This window comes from Ostrinia furnacalis, unplaced genomic scaffold, assembly GCF_004193835.3.
Source record: "Ostrinia furnacalis isolate ACB-3 unplaced genomic scaffold, ASM419383v2 OfSCF3958, whole genome shotgun sequence".
Taxonomy (NCBI): Eukaryota; Metazoa; Arthropoda; class Insecta; order Lepidoptera; family Crambidae; genus Ostrinia; species Ostrinia furnacalis.
In genome coordinates this window covers 80,963-107,575 of record NW_021134197.1, presented here as the reverse complement: position 1 = coordinate 107,575, position 26,613 = coordinate 80,963, and the positions used below count along the sequence as shown (strand labels likewise).

The 26,613-nt window shown below is 38.2% G+C and overlaps 2 protein-coding genes across 2 annotated transcripts in view; both read right to left on the bottom strand.

Moving 5' to 3' along the window:
• The window catches only part of LOC114358466 (tyrosine-protein kinase Abl-like), a gene marked incomplete at its 3' end in the record, with an annotated part of 45,748 nt that extends 43,296 nt beyond the window's left edge, over window positions 1-2,452 (bottom strand). The window contains exons 1-3 of the mRNA XM_028312439.1: window positions 2,327-2,452; window positions 1,778-1,847; window positions 978-1,076 (exon numbers count right to left, since the gene is read on the bottom strand). Of these exons, the coding sequence (XP_028168240.1) occupies window positions 978-1,076; window positions 1,778-1,847; window positions 2,327-2,439 (282 nt within the window). The remainder of the gene's footprint in view (window positions 1-977; window positions 1,077-1,777; window positions 1,848-2,326) is intronic.
• Window positions 2,453-10,632: 8,180 nt separating this feature from the next.
• The window catches only part of LOC114358465 (NPC intracellular cholesterol transporter 1-like), a 36,095-nt gene continuing 20,114 nt past the window's right edge, over window positions 10,633-26,613 (bottom strand). Inside the window, exons 3-7 of the mRNA XM_028312438.1 lie at window positions 15,055-15,271; window positions 14,191-14,279; window positions 13,021-13,142; window positions 12,281-12,371; window positions 10,633-10,767 (exon numbers count right to left, since the gene is read on the bottom strand). Of these exons, the coding sequence (XP_028168239.1) occupies window positions 10,633-10,767; window positions 12,281-12,371; window positions 13,021-13,142; window positions 14,191-14,279; window positions 15,055-15,271 (654 nt within the window). The remainder of the gene's footprint in view (window positions 10,768-12,280; window positions 12,372-13,020; window positions 13,143-14,190; window positions 14,280-15,054; window positions 15,272-26,613) is intronic.

The window sequence follows — 26,613 nt, the reverse complement described above, 5'->3', positions numbered from 1 at the left end:
CAAACGTATGCATCCCCACTTCCCACCAATATTGGCACTATTTAAAAGCCTAGTTTTAAACTTCATTTCATTTACCCCAAAAATGTGTCTGTAGAAGAGTCCAGAGTCACTTCTTCAAAAAATAGGTAGTTACGCTTGAGCCTGGCTATAAAACTGTTAAGTTGGGATTAATCGCTATCCATCTGTTAAAGAGGACACGTGAGATCATTATTTGGTTTTATAACCATAAAAATTGGTCTAATTGATCCCAGAGATGAGCCCAAAGTGAGGTCTTTTTTCAAGTCACATTTTATTGTATATCGCGTTTATGTTAATCTTTTATTAAGAAATTAAATGTGTTTTTCTTTAAAGATATTTTATTGGGCTTTCAAATAACACCAATATAGTTGGGGTACCATGATTGTGTCAGTAGAAACGAGTTTTCCTGTAAAACGTAGGTGGGCCGATTTTTGTGATGACCAGTATAGTTTGAATTTCAGTTTGTGTCAGATAAAAGTTTTTGGCTACGTGACCTAGTTTCATTTGAAATATAACGTGAACGACGTAATGTAATTCTAGGATAGCACACTGGTTATGAAAGAAGATTTCATGCTTGAACATCATGTTAATTTCATGCTTTGAAAGGCACTTTGACGCCTCCTATGTCAGATATCGAATTTAAACACATAATTATAAATGTAGCAATAAGTACAAACTGTGTTAGTTTATTTCACGCTTCACACCTAAATGTTTAACCAGTTTTAATGAACTTTCGTTAGACAGTTTAGATCTCAATCCGTCGACAAACTGGCTTGAAAGACTTAATTAAGATATGTTTAATATGGTTGCCATTTCAGGGTCTATTTTTCCTCTCTTGAACTTTCGATACCGCCGTCAACCAGATGGTTATCACCTTCTGCATGGAGATTTGATTTTAACCTTATCCTGTTCCACATAAGTATCAATTTATTATTGAAGTTTGATCAAAGAGCACGTACCTTCCCGTCGCTGTCCTCGTTGATGCGGTAGTGGTAAACGCGGCCCTCGTAGCGGAGGGAGATGCTTCTTTGGCCTGGACTAGATTCGGATTCGCGAACCTAAGGAAGTAAACATATCAAGTTAGACATTAACCCTCATTCATTCACTCACTAAAGGAACCTAAACGATAAAAACTCATTTATTTTTGTAAGTAGGCTTTTAGAAAGCAGTTGTATTAACCCTACTACTGCTTCACTGATAACACCTGATAATTCCTATTGATTATGATGTCTCACGAGCATGCACCAATTCATGCCAGAGGTTCTAAAGATGGACCCGTAGTTCTGCTGTAAGAAGATTGGAGATAATAGATAGACTGAAATGCACCCTATTAAATTATGATTTAATTGGGATGGGATGGGATGAGAGACTAGAATCCTGCTAGATCTAAACAAAAATGTTGTTATCCATTATAGACGCTGTAGCATTGGAAGAGGGCACAAAGTAAAGACTCACGAGGAAGCTTCCGTTGATGCTGGAGGAGAGGGGCCCGTGGTACCACGAGTGCTTCTCGAGCGAGTTGACGGGCGTGTACCAACACCAGGCCCCAGCTGCTGGCCCATTATAGACGCTGTTGCATGGGAAGAGGGCACAAAGTAACGACTCACGAGGAAGCTTTCGTTGATGCTGGAGGAGAGTGGCCCGTGGTACCACGAGTGCTTCTCGAGCGAGTTGACGGGCGCGTACCAACACCAGCCCCCAGCTGCTGGCCCATTATAGACGCTGTAGCATTGGAAGAGGGCACAAAGTAAAGACTCACGAGGAAGCTGCCGTTGATGCCGGAGGAGAGCAGGTACTCGGCGGCGTTGCGCGAGATGGGGCCGTGGTACCACGAGTGCTTCTCGAGCGAGTTGACGCTTACCAACACCAGGCCCCAGCTGCTGACCCATTATAGACGCTGTTGCATGGGAAGAGGGCACAAAGTAACGACTCACGAGGGAGCTCCCGTTGATGCCGGAGGAGAGTGGCCCGTGGTACCACGAGTGCTTCTCGAGCGAGTTGCCGGGCGTGTACCAACACCAGGCCCCAGCTGCTGGCCCATTATAGACGCTGTAGCATTGGAAGAGGGCACAAAGTAACGACTCACAAGGAAGCTTCCGTTGATGCCGGAGGAGAGTGGCCCGTGGTACCACGAGTGCTTCTCGAGCGAGTTGACGGGCGCGTACCAACACCAGGCCCCAGCTGCTGGCCCATTATAGACGCTGTTGCATGGGAAGAGGGCACAAAGTAACGACTCACGAGGAAGCTGCCGTTGATGCCGGAGGAGAGCAGGTACTCGGCGGCGTTGCGCGAGATGGGTCCGTGGTACCACGAGTGCTTCTCGAGCGAGTTGACGGGCGTGACGTAGTTGCTGGGCACCCAGCCCACGCCGCCGGAGAGCGTGTGGGCCTCGCACCACTCGCCGCTCTTGTTGTAGCTCATTATGCGGACTTGCTCGCCTGTGGGAGATAGGTTAGATTAGGTTAGGAATTCAGGTCTAAGGAAATATTTTCCTATCTTTGTCACTTTTTTGCGTGTGGCCAGTAGACCGATGTTTTTATTTGGAACAGGTTTAGTACACAGAAATTTTTATTTAGTACCCAGATACTAAAGATAAAAAATAACAGAAGACAGTATTTGTCTGCTTGCTTATTTATTTTTTATTTTTTGGACTATTCCCCTGATTTATTGCCGCAGTGATTCTGCCAATGTCAAGTGTTCAAGGAGACACGTATGTAAAGAAAGTTTTAAATAAGCAAGCAAGTATTTGCTTGCTTATTTAAAACTTTCTTTACGCAATAGTTTCCAAGCGTTTCTTCTGACGGTAATAGAGCGCAGTAACAAAGGTAGCCTTGGCGATCTAAAAGCATCGCATTTCTTGTCTCAGCAGTTTAAATTAATTTAGAAACGCCGAGTTCTTCTTCAAAGGGAAACCGGGTGTAACTGCACCGGGTCTCGGTTAATGGAGCCTTAACGTCTAGATTAAATAATAAGTTCCTAATTTAATCTGAGCCGTGAAAGAGAACTAACAAGTTCGGAATGAGGATCAGTACTGTTGTAGAAAATTCAATAAAACTAGTATCTACGTTAATCTTTAAGACATAAGAAAGATATATCTTTTTGAATTATCCAAATCGGACCATTACTTACGAAGATATTAAGTAATAAACATAGGCCGTTTTTGCCGCTAAAAGTCAACGTACGCAGGGCCGCGTGACGTCATTATATCCGAATCGAGCGCAGCCGGCGTACTATTGGGATGGAAAATATTTTTTTCCAGCTAAACCATCAGTTTTAGAAAAAAACTTTTAATAACATTTATTCATCAAAATATAGTAACCTATCGACCAGTAATTTAAGAAAATTAAAATTGTGAAAATTAAGTATCGCTATGTCCAAAAACCACATTTTCATAGGATTCGATGCAATGCGGAGACGCGGTTGGGGTGAGTGTAACTTAAANGCGAGGCGGCTCTCCTGTGTGCAGTGACGTCACTCACTTGGAGCACGAGATGACGCGGTCCAGGTACTTGTTGTCGTCCAAGTCCTGCAGCAGCTCGTCGGCGTCGTTGCCCCACCAGCCCCAGACGGACTGCACGGTGCACCGTTCCGGCGTCACGGGGCCCGTGAACGGTGACGTCTGAGGCGCGAAGCAAATCTCCTCGATGCCAGTGTTGTCGGCGCCGTGAAGCGCTGAAAGTTAAGGTAGGAATTAAGCAACGATATAGTTATACTAAAACGTTTGTTTTTATTTGTATAGAGAACAATAGTGTCTAGACAAACCTAAAGAGGATTTAGGACGCTATTTGGATCAAATATGTAATTGCTCAATAATGAAAAAAAAAAAAGTTAGTTTTGCAGGGCAATCGAATACCGCACTTAGCCTTGTGATTGGACCATTGTGCGCGATTTTAGCAACGATATAACATGGCTCCAAGATGGCTAGACCAAATAAAAGTGAGATGGTGCTCTTTTAGACACCCCGATACAGACTTTTAGTCGGCCGATAGTTTGGTCCGCTTCTAATTTGATATCGTCCAAATCGATGTAATGTGTGTACTTTCATAATATTCATACAGATTTACCGCCCGAACAAACTATCAGCCGAAAAAAGCAATAGTAAAGTCTGTAGTCTGCAGATTGCAGATTGCCTGAGGCTTCCTTAGAGAGGCGAGAAGTCTACATTTTACTATTAACATTTTGTGACAGGATAAGCTTAGGAACTAGCGGGAATCAGTAATTGACACCTGCCTAGGCCTACTATTGGGTCATGGAAAATGAAGTGACACGATAGACGACAAAAAGCTCATTGTTCATTGAAAATATCTCTTATGTGCTCTACAAACAAAGATAAAAATTAAACAAAGAAACTCACCCATAATATCATTCTGTAGTTTAAGCACTTCAAGCAAGAACGTCGAGTTGAACACCGGCCCGAATTCCATAATACCCGACGGCGTTTCGTACTCAATCTTATTCATTCCCTTGCTGCTGATGATGATCATCTCCGTACGGAAGAACGGCTCGAAGTGGGAGTCGAAATACTCGCGTTCGATGCGAGAACGGGAATGCGGGGATGCCCACAGCTCGACCGGGTTTGTGGTCAGCTGGGTGTATTTCATGCCGTGGCCGAGGGCGACGATTACGCAGAATCCTGTAGAGAATGAGAAAATGTTGCAGCTTTTCTGTACACATACGCCCGTATTTACAAACCATGCTTGCTTAAGTGAAGCAGCAAATCGAACGCACAGTGTTGAAATGCGCAGAGCGAGCTCTGTGATTGGTTCGTGTATGACCTCCTGAGTAATATTTTTGAATACGGGCGATATAAGTTATCGTTACAACGGTTTTGCACTAGGTCCGATTGGAATCAATAAAAATACGGATGTATAAATCTAACTAGATAAATCGAATGACGTAAATCGGATCAAGTGCGTAAACTACCAAACAAGTAATTCTAATCCCGACCGTATTCTCACGAATTAGAGTTGGACGTAGTGCGAAACTACTCTTAGGCATTTAGGCATCTTACTAACTAAAGAACATGATAAAACATTTTAATTGAACTTTACTTATCACAAGAAAAGCTAAGGGAAGTTTTACTTAAGTTATCATGAAATTAATAGTAAATACATATTGCTTTTGATAAAGAAACATAAAATTCCGTAGGAGAAAACATCGGAGCTCATGTGCATTTAACAATTATTATAACTACATAAAGATGTAAAAATAACACAACTAAAGTATGTATACTCACCAATGAACAGCACAGTCCAGGGTTTAGAAGCCATAAGGGTTCCCCACCACTGGAAGAAATCCTCCAGCATTGTCTCAGTATCAGCACCAAGCTTCTCGAAGAATGTGGCGCTTTCCGCACCTTCCGCTTGATCGATATGCCAGTCGGCTGGCCGCGGGTTGGACGCCATCTCTTGATTCGTGTCAGATGCCACGCCTATTATAAATAGTTGTATTTCAATAAAATAATCGATTGATTGAACCTGCGGGGTTACTCCGAAAAACGTTATCCGAAGTTTCGAATGTTGCCATCCCTCTCACGCAAAGCGAGATGCCAGCATGAGCGAAGGTGATAGATAGACCCGAAACTACGTAAATAAGGTTTCAGAGTAGCCCAGCTGTTTTGGCCGGAGGAAAAAATAATTTGATGTTATTTTAATTTATTAATAATCAAACTGTAAATAGTGATTTTGTTTATTTTTTCATCCCTATCCGGTGAAAACAGGTTCAGAATAGACACAAAGATTCAAACTACGATTTTTAAAGAAGAACTGCAATGCCTATACTACTATTTTATTAATAGCTTTAAGAGCAAAATATTTTAAATAAAACTAACTACAAATTGAGTTTATCAATTACTTAGATAAAACAGTACAAAATACATGACAAAATTTATATAAAAACAATCAAAACACACATTGATCAAACAAGATGTAGTAAACATTTGTTTGTTTTGGTGTATTAGGGAAATACAATGTACACATTGTCCATAGATAACGAAACAATAGCAACTAAATATATATATCACATGCTGGAAAATCATTTATGAATAAAGATATAAATGTATTAGTAAGTTCAGTTTTAATAGAAACACCATAAAACCCATTTATATTATATTTTAGACAGATCTGTCAGGATTTATTTATGCAAAATAAACAATAAATTCACATTCACTAACTACGAACACAAACATGAAACAAAAACACATGCAAGCAAGATATTATATTTCTTTAGTGTTTAGTAACTTTACAAAATAAATCAGGGTAAATAACTTTTGTCATATAAATTATTCATACACACACATTATCAGATCTAAAGCGAAATGTTTCAAGTTATCACATCTTATGTTTCATCGTTGAATTTCTCCACACAATAGACGTTTCCGATAATCTTTTGACTATCAACAATACTCAAGAACGATGACATTGAATTATTGAAGAACTTGATCATCATAAAGTTTAATGATTAGTTCTATTCTACGTAAAAGTTTGTCGGGAGGGGGGCATTCGAGTGCGTAAGCTTGCAATGTGACGTCACATGCACAACACAGGTGCAACTACACAGCATCACACACAACTGCAATCGCGATAGCACAGATGCACAACTGTACTGTTACATACAAACGTAGTTCACGGATCATGGGCATGTCTTGATAACATTATTATTGAAAACAATGAATTAATGCTTATCTTTAATCGCGTCATAAATTTTAACGCCCGTGAGGTCACAGATTGGCCAATAAATTCCATTGAAGACAAGGAAATAAATTCCATTTTAATGCTAGATACAGATGGCGTTAGTAGATAAACCTGATAAATGAAAAGTTTTAAGATACAGTCACAAATGTTCATTACTAGCACGAAAGTATGCCATTATTGAGTAGCATGTGTGTCGATTTTTTACTAAATAAGCATACTCATTTCGAGTTGTTTAAGCACGATCGTTTTGAGCATGTTAATAAGCATGACATTTTACGAGCATCTGTAACTGTACCTTTATCCCAAAGATAATAATCATGGTAACCCCCAAGTCACTATCATTGATTACTTTCAAATTAATCTCTATAACCCTAAGCAGAGAATGGTAAGCACCCCAAGTCACTATCGTTGTTTAAAACTCATTTATTTTTGCAAATAGGCTTTTAAAAAGCACTTTTACACGTCCCAGTATTAACCCTTACCCTACACCCAGTATTAACATTACTTTCAAACTGAACCCTATGGCCCTAAACATAAAGTCCATATCCCAGTAACAGTTGTGCATTGCGCCCGCGCATGTTGTACCCGTACACGTATACGTACTAGATCTGTGGCTGTGCAGCGGACTCGTCTCGGGCCCACCGCGCCTCGCCTCCGCCGCGCGCGTCCAGCCGTCTGTCCAAGCACCGAAGTTAGGACCATTGTGGCAAATAGTTTACGTGGATATTGAACCTTATTGCTTTAGTTATAAGTGTCAAATCTAGACCTTGAGATGATCCCTACAGTGCAATGTATAGTTTACGTGAAAATTAGACTGGTACTTTAGTTGAAAGTGTCAAATCTAGACCTTGTGGATACCTACAGTGCAATGTATAGTTTACGTGGAAATTAGACCTTGGTACTTTAGTTATAAGTGTCAAATCTAGACCTTGAGATGATCCCTACAGTGCAATGTATAGTTTACGTGGAAATTAGACCTTAGTACTTCAGTTATAAGTGTCAAGTTCAGTTGTGGATACCTGCAGTCAATGTAATGACTCTGACTCATATAATGACTATATTTTAGTGTTCCGGCAACAATTAGTTTTGAATGCAAAAAAATAACAGACACTTGGTCCATAACTATTAACATTGTAATGTTTCTGAACTTAGGCTTTCCTGAGTTACATTACGTTTATAACAGATCCTTTTGAAGGCATTAAAACTTAGTTATTTCTTCAAGTATAACTAGTGAGCATCTACAATAAGAGATGGACGAAACATCTGAAAGTCACGTGCACTAAATAATATTATGTGCATATTTAAACAAAAACGTCTATAGAAATAACTCGAACATAGAAACAGCTACGTTTATGGCACGTGTTTGTTATCGGTTGAGAGAGCTCGAACTATTATCTTTTGTTTGTCAAGATAATAATATACATACAAAATACAATAAAGAAAATACGTAATAATGGGAGACTACCCAAAAACATAACACTATCGTGGAAGTCACATCCATTCGAATAATTATGGCGAATTCCTGCGCCTCTTTGCCATCAATAGAATGTTGTGGCTCTACATTTGGAATGCCAATGAGACCCAACCAAAAAGGTTGAATTAGTCCCAGAGGAAAGTTAAATGGCCTATGGATGAACACATAACTATCATCAAATCATATATCTATAAAATACAAGGAAGTTTAAGAACAATAATAATGCATAATAAGAGCTAATAAAAAGTACGTTTGAGTGCTAAGTGCCTACTAAGGCAGCTCTGAATAACTACCTACATAAATCGATACGAGTGAGAAACACATAATAAGATTGGTCAAATCTAAAATCTTTGCGAGGTACATGCACTGGTTGGGCATAAGAAAAACAGTGTAGAAAGGTCTTTTGTAAAATAAAGGTAAAATTCTATAGTAAATTATTTGCCACAATTGAAATAATCTATAAATAATACCACTTCCATCCTCTAATAATTCAGCATGCCTATTTGGGGAATTTCCTTTTATATTTTATTGAATGTCATTTGTAATTATATTCAACAATTTTGTTTCCAAATAAGTAATTGCCGCCTGTGCAACATTACGAGTTATTTTTTATACTCATGAGAGGTCAAATTCTAGCTGTTAAAATTAATAAATGGAAATTCCCAAATCCAACACCTGGTAAACAGTAAACAGCACACTCAAGTTACATGCAGACTTACATACCTACGTATTTCTTCTATTATCGAATCATTGGCGATTTTATGATCACGTTATACAAAATAAACTTTTTAATCAATATAATAACAGCTTAATCATTACAATCTTATTAACATTCACCTCCATTGATAGCTTTGAAATCAAGTATACTTTGAAAGAAGATAGACAATCATGCCATCCTTTTGTTCTAGTGAATGTGCACTCTAAAAAATGCATTATCTGTAAATAAATAAAATAGATTCTCAAATGCAACTCAACGAGAAAAGGAAATCAGTATAGATAGATAGTGCAAGTCTGCATGCATACCTCGTGCGTGTATATCGTGAAATCTTTACACAAAAAGAAACAAATAGTTCTAATAGTAATCGCTTATTTGCTATACCAATTTTACTCTCAAATTGTATCATCAATCATGAGTAAATTCATTGTGTATATTATAAAGAAAGTTGGTCAAAAGTGTTCATTTACTGCACATGTAGATGTTTCTTTTTGAGTAAGATATTTGTATATTTAGGTGTATATTCTAAAGTGCTTGTAAATTAGCATTAGTATAGAAAGGAAAGGAGTATCCAATCCATCACCATAACTAGAAGAGATTGTATAATTTACTAATATAATAAAGGGGATTACATTCTGACATTGGGCGATATACTTACTTATTTCAACACCATTAATTGCTATAATGTTATAGAGTACATTATAAATAAAATCAATTAATATGACTTCACTTATAAAACCTCAAAATCCAATAAACTTGTAATCCTAATCAAATACGTAGTACGTATTTTATTTAGTTTCATGAATCAGTGCAGTTTTCAGTTTCAGAATCAGTCTTACTCAAAATATAAGTAGGTATCTAAAAAATTCAAGACAGCAAACCAGACATAATGTGTGTGTGACATACAGGTCAGGGGCAAGTAGGCCGTCAGTGCCTTTATTTTTGTCGCTGGTTTGCAACCTTATTTTGTGTCTATGTTACAGAAAATGTATATAATTCTTAGGAATTGTATACAATCCCTAGAATTCATACATTTCCTGTAACCTCTACATTTCCATAACACGAATTATGGTCGATTCACACAGTCATATCAGTTAAACCACAGTTCACAATGCGAAATATTCTTTCATAAATTCTCCATAATCCTTTGACTGTGTCGTCACTGACATTGCCAAGTGGGAATGCGTGCGTGAAGTTTGAATCAACCTTTAGGCTGGTTTTAGTATCGCGCTGACGCACGCTGACCGTCGGCGCTGACAGCCAAAATGTATGAAGCGTCGGCGCCGAGCGGTCAGCGTCACTCAAGAACGTTTCCTTCAATTACATACATATTAATCTGTCAGAGCCGACGATCAGCGAGCGGTCAGCGTGATTCTAAAACCCGCCTTAGAGTAAGAAGAATACCACTGAACTATCATAACTACCAACTCACCAATAGTGTTCTCCGGCTGGTTACAGCAGTACACCCCGCTTAGGAACAGCGTTGTGAATATGACGAAGACGATCGCCATGACGACGGCATAACCGTCGGCGCCGTGGATGCTGAATGGGCGCGGTGGCGGCGGCGGCGTCGGCGGCGCTGGGCAAGATGCCGCGCAGTCGAAGCAGGAGCAGCCTGGTTGACCCTGGTGGGATTTGGAAGCTTATTACCAAGTGCTAAGGTGTAGTTTAAGTTGCGTTTCCGACAAAGATTCTGGATGATCTAAAGGCATTTGAGGCTTCAATAACAAGGACTAAGACATAATTTGCGTTGAAGACATTTGAAGCCTAATCGCGCCGTGGATACTGAAGGGACGCGGTGGCGGCGGCGGCGTCGGCGGCGCTGGGCAAGATGCCGCGCAGTCGAAGCAGGAACAGCCTGGTTGACCCTGGTGGGATTTGCGACCTTATTAGTACGAGCTAAGGTATCGTTTTGGTTGGGTTTCCGCCAAAGATTCTGGACGATCTGGTCGAAAGGCATTTGAGGCTTCAATAACAAGGACTAAGGCATAATTTGCGTTGAAGACATTTGAAGCTTAATCGCGCCGTGGATGCTGAATGGGCGTGGTGGCAGGCGAAGCACGAACAGCCGGGATGGCCCTGGGACATTTGGGACCTTATCAGTAAGAGCTAAGGTATAGTTTTAGTTGGGTTTCCACCATAGAATAACTTAACTTGCAGCACATAGCTCGTAGAACTGATTGGAGTTGGGGCAGAAAAGTTTTCGAGTGGCGATCATGGACTAGAGACCAGGTGAAGGTCGCGGGAACACCTGGATACGGACAATGCAGGACCATTCGTTGTGGAAATCTTTGGAGGAAATCTTTGTCCAGCGTTCTTTAGCTGAAATGTTAAATGGCAGACTCTGAGAACTTTTGAAGTCTTCAAAGCGGAAGACAAATAGTTGCAGTTCCACCAAGGGTATGCAAGAAGTATTACCAATTACTTGATACTATTATCTTCGGTCGGTATCAGCTCTTTGACGAATCTCTCCTGTCTCAAATCTCCATGGAACAGTTCCTTACTTTGCTGCCAACTTTGCAGGGATGTGTCTCCGGGTTGTAAGGTATAAAGCCATCGCTCGGCTCGTCTCCGCTCTTGTAGTTGATCTGGAAGGGCACTAGAGGCACTTCGGCGTCTCCCATGAAGTCGAACCAGCGTTGTTACTTCATGATGAAGCCTCAACCAGTATCAGCTCCTTCACAAATCCTGATGATTCAAGAAACAATAGAACAGTGTAACTTACTTTGCTGCCAACATTACAAGGATGTGTCTCAGGGTTATAAGGTATGAAGCCATCGCTCGGCTCGTCTCCGCTCTTGTAGTTGATCTGGAAGGGCACTATAGGCACTTCGGCGTCTCCCATAAAGTCACAGTTACTTCATGATGAAGCATCTGCCAGTATCATCTCCTTCACTACTCAATGTTCATTGGAGAAGCAACAGAATAGTGAAACTTACTTTGCTGCCAACATTGCAGGGATGTGTCTCCGGATTATAAGGTATGAAGCCATCGCTCGGCTCGTCTCCGCTCTTGTAGTTGATCTGGAACGGCACTATAGGCACTTCGGCGTCTCCCATGAAGTCGAACCAGCGCTGTTACTTCACGATGAAGCCTCAACCAGTATCAGCTCCTTCACAAATCCTGATGATTCAAGAAACAATAGAACAGTGTAACTTACTTTGCTGCCAACATTGCACGGATGTGTCTCCGGGTTGTAAGGTATAAAACCATCGCTCGGCTCGTCTCCGCTCTTGTAGTTGATCTGGAACGGAACTATAGGCACTTCGGCGTCTCCCATGAAGTCGAACCAGCGCTGTTACTTCATGATGAAGCCTCAACCAGTATCAGCTCCTTCACAAATCCTGATGATTCAAGAAACAATAGAACAGTGTAACTTACCTTGCTGCCAACATTGCAGGGATGTGTCTCCGGGTTATAAGGTATGAAGCCATCGCTCGGCTCGTCTCCGCTCTTGTAGTTGATCTGGAACGGCACTATAGGCACTTCGGCGTCTTCCATGAAGTCACAGTTACTTCATGATGAAGCATCTGCCAGTATCATCTCCTTCACTACTCAATGTTCATTGGAGAAACAACAGAACAGTGAAACTTACTTTGCTGCCAACATTGCAAGGATGTGTCTCAGGGTTGTAAGGTATAAAACCATCGCTCGGCTCGTCGCCACTGTTGTAGTTGATCTGGAAGGGCATCAGAGGCACTTCGGCGTCTCCCATGAAGTCACAGTTACTTCATGATGAAGCATCTGCCAGTATCATCTCCTTCACTACTCAATGTTCATTGGAGAAACAACAGAACAGTGTTACTTACTTTGCTGCCAACATTGCAGGGATGTGTCTCCGGATTATAAGGTATGAAGCCATCGCTCGGCTCGTCGCCACTCTTGTAGTTGATCTGGAACGGCACTATAGGCACTTCGGCGTCTCCCATGAAGTCGAACCAGCGCTGTTACTTCATGATGAAGCCTCAACCAGTATCAGCTCCTTCACAAATCCTGATGATTCAAGAAACAATAGAACAGTGAAACTTACTTTGCTGCCAACATTGCAAGGATGTGTCTCCGGGTTGTAAGGTATAAAACCATCGCTCGGCTCGTCGCCACTCTTGTAGTTGATCTGGAAGGGCACCAGAGGCACTTCTGCGTCTCCCATGAAGTCGAACCAGCGCTGCGGCGTGCAGAAGGTCGAGCCGTAGGAGCCGCACATTATGTCCATCACCACTTGGTTGGTGGACGGCATTTGCACCTGAAAAGGACATAGTTATTACACTTGGTAATATGCAAAGGCCTCTCCAACCTGTCTGGTCAGGGTGGGTTACTAGCGTTCTTCTAAAAGGCGCACCACTTTTACATAAATATTTTTACTAATGTGGGTAGTGTAAACAATTTTTATGTGCAACATTTGAAAGATGAAGTGTGTCGCAGTACTGTCCAAGTCTTTTATGTACACTGACGTAAATAACTATAAAGTTTTGAAAGCGATTGTTTTGAGATAAATTTATCATGACTGATTTAAGGTAAGTGATAGAAAAAGTGAATTCCGTAACAAGTGAATGACTGTAAGGCCACATCCTAGTTTTTAGGCTTTATAATACGTAAAGGTTTCCCCAACCCGTCAGGTGGAGAGTTAAGGACTGTAAGAGAAATCCCACATTTGAATCAAGTAAATAGGACGTTCGTATTCCTGCAGTGCAGACTAATGACCTGATGATGAATGATGGTTTTGAGTTCGAGGCTGTCAAGGCTATTCTTATAAACTTTCTAGCGATTGACCCTGATATGCAATGGGGTAGATAGGAAAATATCACCATTTAGTATTTTCTCAATAGTTAAGACACATTAGACCTTTACCAAATAAGTTCCCAAATTTTGAGATTCAGTCTGTCTATTCGGAATTTCAATTTTTTTTTAATATGATCTTTTGTTGTGCCTCGCAAAAGGTGCTATTGGATTACTCCAGTTGCAAGACAGTGTGCTATTTTTTTTTATATAAGTTGGATTACATTCTATTTGTTGAATTCTTTTAGGTGATTTACAATATAGGTGATTCATTTTTAAAGGCTTTTGATGGTCACTTCTTTTTTAAGTAAATCTGTAAGATTATATGGTTCGACATTGAGCATTTCGTGATTTTGTCGTTGTATTTCAAATCGGGGACATTGTGTTATAATAGGTGCTTTCACGTTTGAGAGGTTTGGTCGTCGCAGGGTCAATTCTCATCGGCGACGATATGAAAGCGGTGCAAATATGATTTGTGATGTACAAAACACATTTTGAAATTAAATAATACTTACTTGCGAGCATGACGTGTAGGTTGTATTCATGTAAGTCGCGCCAAGGTGATAATCGATCTCTGTGATTATTTGCCGGGATTCTGCTCCACCTATAAAAACGAATTTTTCGATCAAAATAAAACAATCATCCAACTCCATATTTAGTTTTATTCGTATGGGGATTGCGTAAGTGTATGGGTAATTGTGTATATGTTGAACCGTTCACCAAACAGATCATTTTGTCTTTATTTTTTACTATTTTTAGATGTGTTAACCTATTAATAAGAATGAAAACATAAAAATAATGGTTTTCTTTAATTGCTTTAATTGATAGCTGTCTGTCTGTAAGCGTCCACTTTATTTACTGAAGACAGTAAAACATACTGCCATTTTCATATTGTAATTATGTATATTCAATCAAAACCTTCAAGTCACAAGCTTCTGCACTCTTTAGATGACATGATAATCATGAAAAATCCAGCAACAATAGCAAACATCGCCTCAAACCTTACCTGGATAAGGTTCAATCTTGACCGGCTTCAAGAAGTTGCTCTGATCAGGCGCGCAGGTCATCCCACAGATGTGCTACTACTAGAAGTTCTCCATGAAGGTGGAGTATCTTAGATCGCTTCTGCACTCTAAGCGCCATTGCACTCAAGAACAACCCATCAGCAGTAGCTAAAATAGTCTTAAACCTTACCTGGATAAGGTTCAATCTTGACCGGCTTCAAGAAGTTGCTCTGATCCGGCGCGCTGGTCATGCCACAGATGTGCTTGAGGAAGTTCTCCATGCAGGTGGAGCATCTTAGATCGCTTCTGCACTCTAGGCGCCATTGCACTCAAGAACAACCCATCAGCAGTAGCTAAAATAGTCTTAAACCTTACCTGGATAAGGTTCAATCTTGACCGGCTTCAAGAAGTTGCTCTGATCCGGCGCACAGGTCATGCCACAGATGTGCTTCAGGAAGTTCTCCATACAAGTGGGGCAGCGCAACAGCATGCCCGCGTTGGCGATGTTCTTCTCCAGGATTCGGAGCTGGTCGGCGTTGCAGCACGTCAGCCCGCCAGCGGCGATGTCCGGGCAATACTTCTCGAGTATCGTCTGGAAATACACAGTACATAAGTAAGGCAGAGGACCTAGACGATGGAATGTATTTGTTGTGGACAAATGGGTATTTGACACCAAAAGTTTCACAACACGAATTTTTTCAAAAACATTACATTCTAGCCCTGAAAACAGTCAATTTTCAATTGGCTGTACACATCTATTTTTAGTAACTTTGAAATCAATCGAGTTTGTGACCTGATGATGTCATCGTCCCCATCGCCATAGCTGGGCACCGTTAATCAAATAGTTAACTTCGTTAATCGTTAAAACGTTAATAAAAAAATTAACTTCGTTAAACGTTAAAACGTTACATTTCGCAACATTTAACGCAAGTTAACGTTAATCGTTAATCCGTTAACACATGATAATAAGACGAAAAAAATAATTGTATGCAAGGTTCAAAAATATTCGAAAGCTTGTAGGTATCGCGCATGGAATTTATTCCTTTTTTATGTTTGCGCTACAAGCTTTCGAAATTATTAGAACCTTGCAAAGTACAATTATTTTTTTCGTTTTAGTACACCTGTATTTCAGAATAAAAGCTTGTTTTTAAAAAAGTTTAAAACACTTTTTAGTAACTACAGGGTGGCCCAGAAGAAAATTAACTTTTGAAAATTCAAGGAATCGAAAACTGTTCATTTTTGTAGAACTTTAACTATTGCAATTTAAAGGAAATTTAGTGCAATTTATTTTAAAATTTACTTTCTTTTATAAATTTGATCGTACATGTGATTCCCTTGACGTTTACAACATTCGGTCAACATACATCAAAATTTTGGAAAACTTTTGTTAAGAGTTACCTCGAAATGGATTCAGGATGGATGAATGCTGCAGAGTTTTTGGATTATTAGAGTATACTCTGCTCATAAGGTAACCCCACAAAAAGAAGTCTGCTGGAATGAGATTAACGCTTCTTAGAGGCAGTGAGATTTCACCCCTGCTTAATTGGTTTGTTGCATTGAAAGGATGATTAATTTTTGAGAGCGCTATACTGGTAGGCTGCAAAGCTTTTTGATTTCAAAACTGCAAGATTCGCAAGGCTGTGACTGGAGCACTTGGTTTCATCAAGATGGGGCTACGTGTCACACTTCAAATGAGAGCATTTAGATGGTAAGAGACATGTTCCCACAAAAAAATAATTTCAAGCAGGGGTGACATCTCCTGGCCCCCAGGAAGCCCTGATCTCATTCCAGAAAATTCTTTTTTGTGGTGTTACATTAAGAATAGAGTGTACTTTTATAATCAAACAACCATGCAGCAACTGAAGCTGAGCATTCGGCAAAAAATTGAAAATAGGTTTCGAGGTAATTCTAACGAACGCATTTCAAGATTTTGATGTATGTTGATCGAATGTTGTAAGAGTCGAGGAAATCTCCTGGGCGGTGTAATTAAATAAAGTTAAATTTAAAAAGAAATTGCATTAAATTTCCTTTAAATTGCAATAGCAAAAGTTCTATAAAAATTTACAGTTTTCGTTTCCTTGAATTTTCAAAAGTGAACTTTCTTCTGGGCCACCCTGTAGTATCTCAATCTCAGAGCCTTGGTTCAATTACAATACAATTTAGCACTAAAGTGCTCGAAAAAACAAATCCAGCAAACCCAAACTCGATAAGTTTCCACCGTTTCGTTTAGGAATTCCTATGGCCACCTCCTGACTCCATCATCAGGACCCTGGACATCATCTAATACTAAAGTGCTCGAAAAGACAAATCCAACGAACCTTCGATTCGATGCCGCCGTTTCATTTAGGAGTTCCTATGGCCTGTGGCCACCTCATGACGCCATCATCAGACCAGCTCAATGGTACCATAACATTGCATTGTCATCGTACTTACATAAGTATACCAAATTTCAGCTCAATCGGTTCAGGAAAACTGGTCTTAAATTCAGTTGCAAGAGTTGTCCCACACATACAAACAAGTAGTGTCGTTAAACTGTTGTTTTGGGTTCTGGAAGTTCTGGAAGCCCGAACGTACTTGCCAGAAAGCGTTTTTTTAGCGTTTTTCAGCGTGCCTGCTATATCTTTTTGGTAAATAGTAGGTACTGGATTAACGATTAACGGACTTAGGATAATTTAACGGAAGTTAACGAGTCCGTTAACATTTTTTAAAGTTAACTTAAAAGTTAATCCGTTAATAGAAATGTTAACTTCGTTAATTAACGATTAACGGATTAACGAGTTAATGCCCAGCTATGCCCATCGCCATACAAATACAAATACAAATACAAATAATTTATTGAATTAAAACATACATTAACATTTACACTTGTATACCTTAACTAATACAGAAACAAAAAACAAACGGTGAACATTTTTGCCGACTACCGTCAACACCGACAATATCACTCGTACGTCCATTCAACGGAGCAGCGGTCGGGCGTCATAGAAAAACGAGCGTTAATAGTAGTGCTGAACGGGTCATAATGGCATGTGTCGGTGCCAACGGCCAGCATTGACCACTAAAACTAGGGACTTTTTTTTAGGTGACATTAAGTGGTACACAATGTACTAGTACCTAAACTAACAAAATCGACAAAATCTATGGAAGAGTCGCGTTTCAACAGCTCATTAACATATATTAATTAATTGACTAGGGTGTCCACTACCCTAGTAATGCCGCAGAGAATTTGCAAATGCTTTAACTTACAGAAAGTTACATTGAACTTCATGCTCCATACCATTATAACTATGATATTGGAATGCTTATTTTCCTGGCTATACGCCATAGCGCTTCTGTGTAACAGTTAATGTGTGTAGGTAAATCCCCACGCCCCCTATAATACGTGTTGCCAAATATAGTGGGGACATGCGAACTCCAAAGTTATTGCCGGACGTATCCCGCCTCCCGACACTAATTTTCTCACTCGATCGTCATTCGTACTAGTTTATTTACTCCCCGTCTATATCGATTCCTCTAAGTACAATCTTTCCAGAAGCTTCCACATTACGTTGAAGTGTTCGATTTGTGCCTTGACTTCTCCATGACCTATTAATATCCCGAAGATTTTGCAGACATTCCACAATTTTCTATAAAGTTCTACGTTCATTCGACAATCATGTCGCGTTCTCGCGTCGTAACAATACAATTATATGTTCATTGTGAAGGTTTGTTCAAAATTAAGGGCCGTATTACATATTAATTAACACTATGAATGATATAAGGAATCTACACTCGAAAATACAAGGTGGTAAATTGGTGTAACATCTCACATTGTCCCAAACAGAAGCTACTATACTAAATAAAACCCAATTAGGTACAAAGACATTCCAAAAATACCAGAGAACAACAATACTGATGAGTCATTGGCAGACAGACATCTCCTGATTCCTTATCACCACGTTCAAGATCAAAGTGCTTTGTGTAGCAAATCTGATCGTAAACAAAGATCGTTCATTCCATGTCGAGGGTTTATCGGTGAACCCCGGACATTAAGCATTAACCTTTATAAACACTGTATTCTTATCTACTGAGATTTCCATAACAAACGATAATATTTTCCGAAAATATCCAACGTTGGTCTTATCTCCGAAAATTCCTTTAGCACGCATTTAAATTGCGACGATATGATTGTTTTACTCTAATTAAGGACTACAATAAGTACAATAGTATTACAATTAGCAAAATCAAATCAATTCTTCCTGCTTTCTTAAAATTATTGCGAATATGAAACGCTGATAGCAAAAACCAGTTTATTTGGTGCCAAGGTGAGAACAAGGCAAAATTAAATAATCGTGGAAGTAACAATCATCGAGACGTTGTCTTTGAGGCATCACGTGACTCAAAGAACGGAAATTAAGTTAAAATTAACTTAATGCAAATGTTAGTGCAACTTTGATAAAACCTGGAAAGACTACCCAAGTAACATTTTACTCCATTTAAGAGTTCACATTTAGTTCCAATGTGTACTTAAAGCATTAGTACAGTTCACTCGTGATGTATAAGCTGTATTATTGCAATTAATTACACCTATACCTGTCTAAGGGACTTATAGGAGTGTAGACTAGTGTAGAGTTATACTTTTATACGATTGTTGGTGTTATAATACTCTAACAACTATCCTTTAGTCAGCCGTCTGACTAAGAGCATTATAGGAGGGTAGAGATACGGCAACTGCTGTTTAACGGCCTACTTGTACGATGTTATAGAGCTAGCATTTTAATAGAACACACGTGGTCATTTATAAAGCCAAAGGCTATTATGTTTACTTGTTTTAGACTGTTATACAGCTAGTAGCTGTAGTAGGACTTGTTTGTGTTAATAAAATAACCTTTTTTTACTATCTGTACAAAAGTGTTTCAATGGTTCGCATGTGCACTGTAGGCTGTTAAAAGGACTATATGTGTTGTCCATTAACATCAATAGCAGTTTATTTGTCCACAAGTACTACTCTTATTTGCTTTAAGCTGAAAATGAATGTGAATGTGATATTCTATTACACTTTTCCCCAAGCCTGTTTTTAGTTGTATTTATGGTGGTTCTGTACATGATGCAGAGGAAAATATTATGCCTGAACCTGAAAGTTCCCTTCAAAATATACAGATATCAGAGTGTGATGATTGCAGTTCTAGTGATAGTGAATACAATTTTGATTTAGACAATTATTTAACCTTTAGCAAAAAAATAAGAACATGGGCTATTGAAAATCGTATTCCTCATTCCGCTTTGAATAAATTGTCAGGCATAATAAACGAATTTAAACCGGGAACACTACCGTCTGATGCTTTAGGTATTCATACTTGACTATTAGTACCTGGGCTAGGCGATTTAACGGACATTAATAATTTTTATTGCGGATCTCTAAAATTTCAGTATTTGAAAGAATTAAAGATACACAATTGACCTGAACTAGGTACATCTTAAAGCTGTACATAAGTTCACATTAGAATAAATTTATAGACATTAGCGCTGTAGTGGTACAAATGTGGAACTTAATATAGATAACAGCATTCTAACAGAACACATGTGAACCTAATATACGCTCACCGCATTAAATTGGAGTTATAACAGTTCACATAGCCGTATTTCATTTCCACCATTTTGTTCTACATAACCTAAAATATTTACCAAATAAATCTCCAAAATTAATGCAGATTTATCACAAAATTCGCAGATAGAGCGATTGAGTTTTGGTTTCATGTTATAATTAATTACCGTAGTATAATTATAATGCCAATACAATATCAAAAACTGAAAATTGTAGATTTCCTCTCAGCCAGTTTTAAATATTTTAAAATGAATATCGCGTTTTTACAGAGGCGCGTAAATATTTTAGCTGTAAATATGTATACATTTCACGATAAAGTTGCATTCCCAATGGCATTAACATTATTAAGTATTTAAAACCCGTGTTATTATTTGCATAAATGATTATATTATCCGCCCGAGTTGTTTCCTCTTGGCACTCACGTACAAATACCAAACTAATATTAAAATGTGGAAATAATTTAGGACACACGTGAACTTTATGTAGCATTGGAGTACTTTTGTCGGACTTTATAACTTTGAAAGCTGTGCATTTAGCCACTTGTTACTCTTTATTGTCCTCACGTACGTTGTATGGTTCACACTGCGTCCCATATAGTGCCGTAAGTCAGCCTTAAGTACGATGTTACTACTTAAACTGCTATTATAATGCTATTATACTGCTAATGTACAGCCATAGTGAACTTAAAGCTGTCTAATTTGTGCCCAAACTGGTTCTTTAAAAGCATTATAGCAAGCTATACAGCTCGTATACAGCTGACATACACAGCTTGTGGAGTACATGTGAACGACTATTGAACTCTTAAATGGAGAAAAATGTTACTTGGGTAATAACCTCTCTCTATCAATGAGCAAAGAGCGGAGCGTCAAAACATGTTTATTTTCTTAATGTATCAGCACATCAGACGTAACCTGTTAACCTTGAGTCTGCCCTTACTCCCCGGGAATAAGAGTTACTTTTGTACATGTCGGAGTCTACAAGGCTACATACAAGGTACGATCCAATAAATTAATAACTGGGCTTCCACTTTAACCAAACTAATTAAAATCCAATTTCAATTTAGGTTTCCTTAGCAATATTCAGTCACTACATTAAATAATATGTAGATGGTGTTTCAAGTCACGTGATGCCATTGAGGTATGAAACGTCGCACTTCGAGGCGTTCCATCACGTTTTGCGTACAATAACTTAATTTAGAGCTGGCACGTGAACCTGTACATAATATTAAAAAATCCCTAACATTTTGTGTATAAAGCCCCTGTATTGGCAAAATTGGAATCCTGTAAAAATGTTCACGAAGGACCATTAATTAGCCCATAAGATCCATTCGCCGTTCTCTATCAACTTCAATAAAACTGTCGGCTCAATCAAACCATAGATACACTAATGGACAAAAGCCTCCCCAAAGACTTCCATAACGAAAAGGAAAATATAAACAAAACTGACAAGGATTATTATTTTAACACGACTTGAATAATCACTATCACTACATAATTATTATAAATCAAAGTCGCGTAGCTGTCTGACTGTCCTAAATCCTGATGTATGCTTAGATCTTTAAAACTAATCTAAGGGTCTAATTTAAGTAAGTTTAAAAAACAAATCCGGGATTTGTCTTGTGGCAACTAAATTGCGAGCGTCGGGTGATGTTTGCAGTTCGCTCCTTTATTAATTAGGTAGTTGATAATTTTTCTTTTGTCACTTTGTTTACTTTTTTTTATATAAGTTTATATTTTTCGCAACAAAATTTTATTCATAATGGTTTGCCCAACTTTATGTGTATATTTAACTGTGGAAACTTAATTGGTTTATGTGTTTTCTTACTGCACCTAAGTTAAATTATATTGTAACTGTATGTTTCCCAAAAATAAATAAATAAATAAACTACGCAACCGCTTTTGATGCGCTTTTTAATAGATAGAGTGATTCAAGAGGATGGTTTTTAAGTATAATACATTATACCTGTACGAAGCAGGGGCGGGTCGTAATAGTAATAGATATAAGTGTGCTAGTAAGCCTAACTGGGCGAACTTTAGTTTCCAAGTTAAAATGTTATTGGGTGCAGTAGTCAATAATTTCTACATTTCCAAATTCTTTAGTTACGGACAGTTACTTATATTTGGACTATTGGACTGTTGTTGTTATCTATGTGTGATGATGCATTGGAAAAGCTATGACAATAAAATGGATATCTGCCAATATTCAAAACATGCAGATACATGTTTTGATGGATTTTTTCATCGACACAACGATAAAAAGTCCAATTTTTCCGAGGGTTTTACATAAGTCATATTATTATGTATTTTGTGACTAAATACATACAATTAGAGTAAATATGTAAAGCGATGATTAATGAACGAGTTCCTATTTTTTTTAGGAAATATTATACATAAACGCAAATAGATAAGGATCGATACTGCCGATTACAATATAGATTATGTTTATGATATATGAGGTAATTTTGGTGTGGCATTGAACTGAGTAGTATAGTATTTTATCGTTTTCATCCTGAGCACTAATGTCCATTTATATGTCATCAATATACGCTATACATATCATTATGCCCATGTTTGAATGAAATGTTTAGTTGACATTTTACTGTAATACAAAGTATCCATAATACGACTTATTACTTTGATTTATTTTATCAGAGTCCTTAAGAGGTGTGTATGACTTGCAAAATTAGTCATTCCTTAATCTCCGAATCAGATTTACAAAGAATTATGCTCTATAGCTAATCTCACGATACATTCTTGATAAGTTTTACTCATGAGGCATTGAACACCTGCCTGATAACAGTTATCAGAACGTGAAACTTTGTTGTAGTGATCTTTTCCTTTCTTTTTTGGATAAACAAATAAACAGTGTTGTTGCAAAACAAATGTCTGATGCTGTCAAGTCAACTCGACTGTAAAAATACATAGAAACGAGACGAAAGTAGCTTATAGTTTCTCTTGAATAATATCTGCGGTCACTTCAATGCGGTCGGATCAAGTAGACTCAACTAACGGAGACGTACATATATTTAAAGTAAAACAGTCCTTATTAGCATACGAATTCGTAAAAATCGAATAGAATTTCGTATACCGTATTATGTGTGAATGTGCAAGCGAATCGGAATGCTAACACTTCAGAAATACGTCTCAAAATCTCGTGGAACAGTCACAGAGGTGCGTTTGCGCATTGAGAGTATGCTAATTATTGTGATCATGATGTCAGCCTACTTCCTTCCTTATTCCATTTTAATAAGATGGCACTATGCATACAAATCTATGTAGTTATTTTGTTAATTTAAGTTATCCTACCTACTAATATGTATTATAAATGCGAAAGTAACTCTGTCTGTCTGTGTCTTGCTTTCACGCCTAAACCACTGAACCGATTTTGATGAAATTTGGCATAGAGATAGTTTGAGTCCCGGGAAAGGACATAGGATAGTTTTATATACCGGTTTTTTAAACAGGGAGGCGCGCGATAAAGTTTTTCTGTGACTGACTAAATTTGGCGGAAAGCTAGTTGTTTTTAAATAAAGCACTGTTCATAAAAATTTTCAAGAAAAACTAGAATGGGCGTTCCACGTCATTCGTCTTAATGTTTATTGCACATTAACCAGACGTTTCCAAACAATTACGCAAACAGTAAAAAACCTAACAAACTGTGAAGTGATTACAACTAAACCACATGTTGTGTTGTGTGTCTAAATACGTATTACCTACTTAGTATTGTGGTATTGTATGTACCAACAAACAATTTTAATTAAGCTAATATCCTCCTTGTTTTGGATGGTATAACGACTGTTCAAAGTGCCAAAATAACTACAGATTCTGTTCAATGAGGTATTTACTAATATGGTTAGCAAAAAAGTTTTTTACCTTATCATGATCATCATAATCACCATCAGCTTAGTAGTAAGTAATAGGACTAATGTTTGAAGAAGTTAATTAATCAGTAAGTAATATTCGCTACATAATAACAGATTCCAAAAGTCATTGCTAAACTCTATCTAGACTAATAACAGAAGTAACAGAAGATAATATCATATAATATAGTGCAAGTCGCAACTGATGCTCATCTATTATATAAAAGAAAGTCGTGTTAGTTACTCCACTTATAACTCAAGAACGGCTGAACCGATTTAGCTGAAAATTGTCAGGGAGGTGGTTTAGAGCCAGGAGAAGGACATAGGATACTTTTTATCCCGTTATTTATTGCCATTAAGGCGGAACAAAGTTCGCCGGGTCAGCTAGTTTGTAATAAATGAGATTTTGCAAGTATAATTTATATTTTCATGTGTCGTCTATACTGCTGTTCGTCAGTTCGTCTGTCTGTTGAGCTTTGCGGTTCACCGTGTGGAGGTTAGCCGAATCAGCGAGGCTATCGTTGCATGCAGATCTGTTCATCATTTCCGGCTTACAGTAAGGCCGCACGCGCTAAATATTTTGGGACATTCATCATTGATGTTATTTAAATTTAAAACAACGCATTAGATGGTCATTTTATGCCATATGTATTTGATGAATATTTGACAGTAGGCAGACATAATTTTAATGTTCATAAATTATTTTATGACCTAGTCGCGGACGTATCCAGCTGCTGTAGCAAGTTTGAATCCCGACGGGGTCAATGTTACAAAGAGTACAAGGACGTTTATAAGTATTTTTAAAAAGCCTAAGGCCAAAGTTCTACTTTGCTTGGGAGTTCTTGATAATTTGACCCATTTATTATTAAAATAATAATATCATTGTATTCTGGATAATCCCTTTTGTCACTAACTGACGTAATATATTTCTAGAGGAAGCGAGAATTGATAACAATTTATCTATGTGATGTCATCGGGTCCAGGTAAACTAATACAAAAGCATGATTCACTCCATTTGCTGATTACAACACAATACAAATAACTTCAATACTCGACACAATTTCGATAAGTGTTAATTTTTAATGTATTCTTACCATTTGATGTTGAAAATACAGTACCTAGTCTAGTCTAGAAAAATAAATAAACTAACCACAAATCACCAAGGGTATGTCATGGTCAAAATCAAACAAAAATATACAAAAACGAATATTTGTAATGAGCATCCCCAACACAGAGCTAATGAAGGTTGTTTTCTAATTTGACCAAGCCATAAAAATGACAACTTTTGAAATTATATTCAAACAAACTTTATACGAATTCCTATACAATCAGTTAGAACCGCATTCGGATGCGAAATGGAATCCTTGAAACAAAATAATGCTGAAACATAACCATCCCTTAGGGAATTAGAGCGCCATCTATTAATAAATAAACCAACACAAATTAATATTTCCCTTTAGTTAGCTTCCAAACCTGTCATTTCTCAGAAGTGAACGGATCATTAGATACCTGATTCAGCACGAAAACAGTATTAATTGGGCCCGGAACGGATCCCTAGTGACGTAACAGGGTTCCGTCCGCAGCTCAACGTTACGTAACGACGCGATTCGTTTGAGCGATCCGAAGGACCGAATCGACCTTGCGTGTTACGGAATTGATTACATATCACGTAATTAGCTGTCTATGATTTCAATGCGTTGTGTATTTAGCACCTATTCTTGCATTATGATCTTCTAGAAATGTTAGGTTTGAGAAAAACAAAAGACTCTCTTCAATCATCATCATCATTTTCATCCATAAGACGTCCACTGCTGAACATAGGCCTCCCCCAATGATTTCCGGGAAGACCACCGCTACTTTTATGAGGTCGTCGTTCTACGCTGAGCTTTCCGGTACGCTCTCTTCAATAAATTAATAAAATAAAAAATGTTTCATTTTAACATTTTAAAGTTCACATGGTTCTACGATTGATTTGAATCGAAGATATTTTTAATGTTGCTCCATTTTTTGGGAAACAACATAAAAATAACTTTTCGATTCCAATGGTTTCCAAAGAAAAGAAGCCAAGTTCGAAATTCGCTTTAGTACATCAAAGCTTTATCGAAAACGAAACCTATTCAAACGAATGTTCTGGTATATTTCGTGGAAATGGGTACATCAAACGGGGAGAACTTGAAAGTGAAAGAAGAAGAAGTGAAAGTGTGAAGAAAATACAGGCTGATCAAATATGCGACAAACAACACAACAAGGCTACAAATAAGATGGTTTATGAAACATTCAGTAGCTGGAGTGTGCTTTACTAATTTTCTTTTCATAAGTTCATAACCCAAATGTCCTAATCTTAAAATAGTAAACCATGAATATTTAAGAAAACCGACCTAACAGATCCTATAGCTTAGCACATACAAATTAATATAAGTTATGGGACAGACCAACAGAATAACCATTATATGAATAACAGAATAGACACCAGAAACAAATATAAAATCAA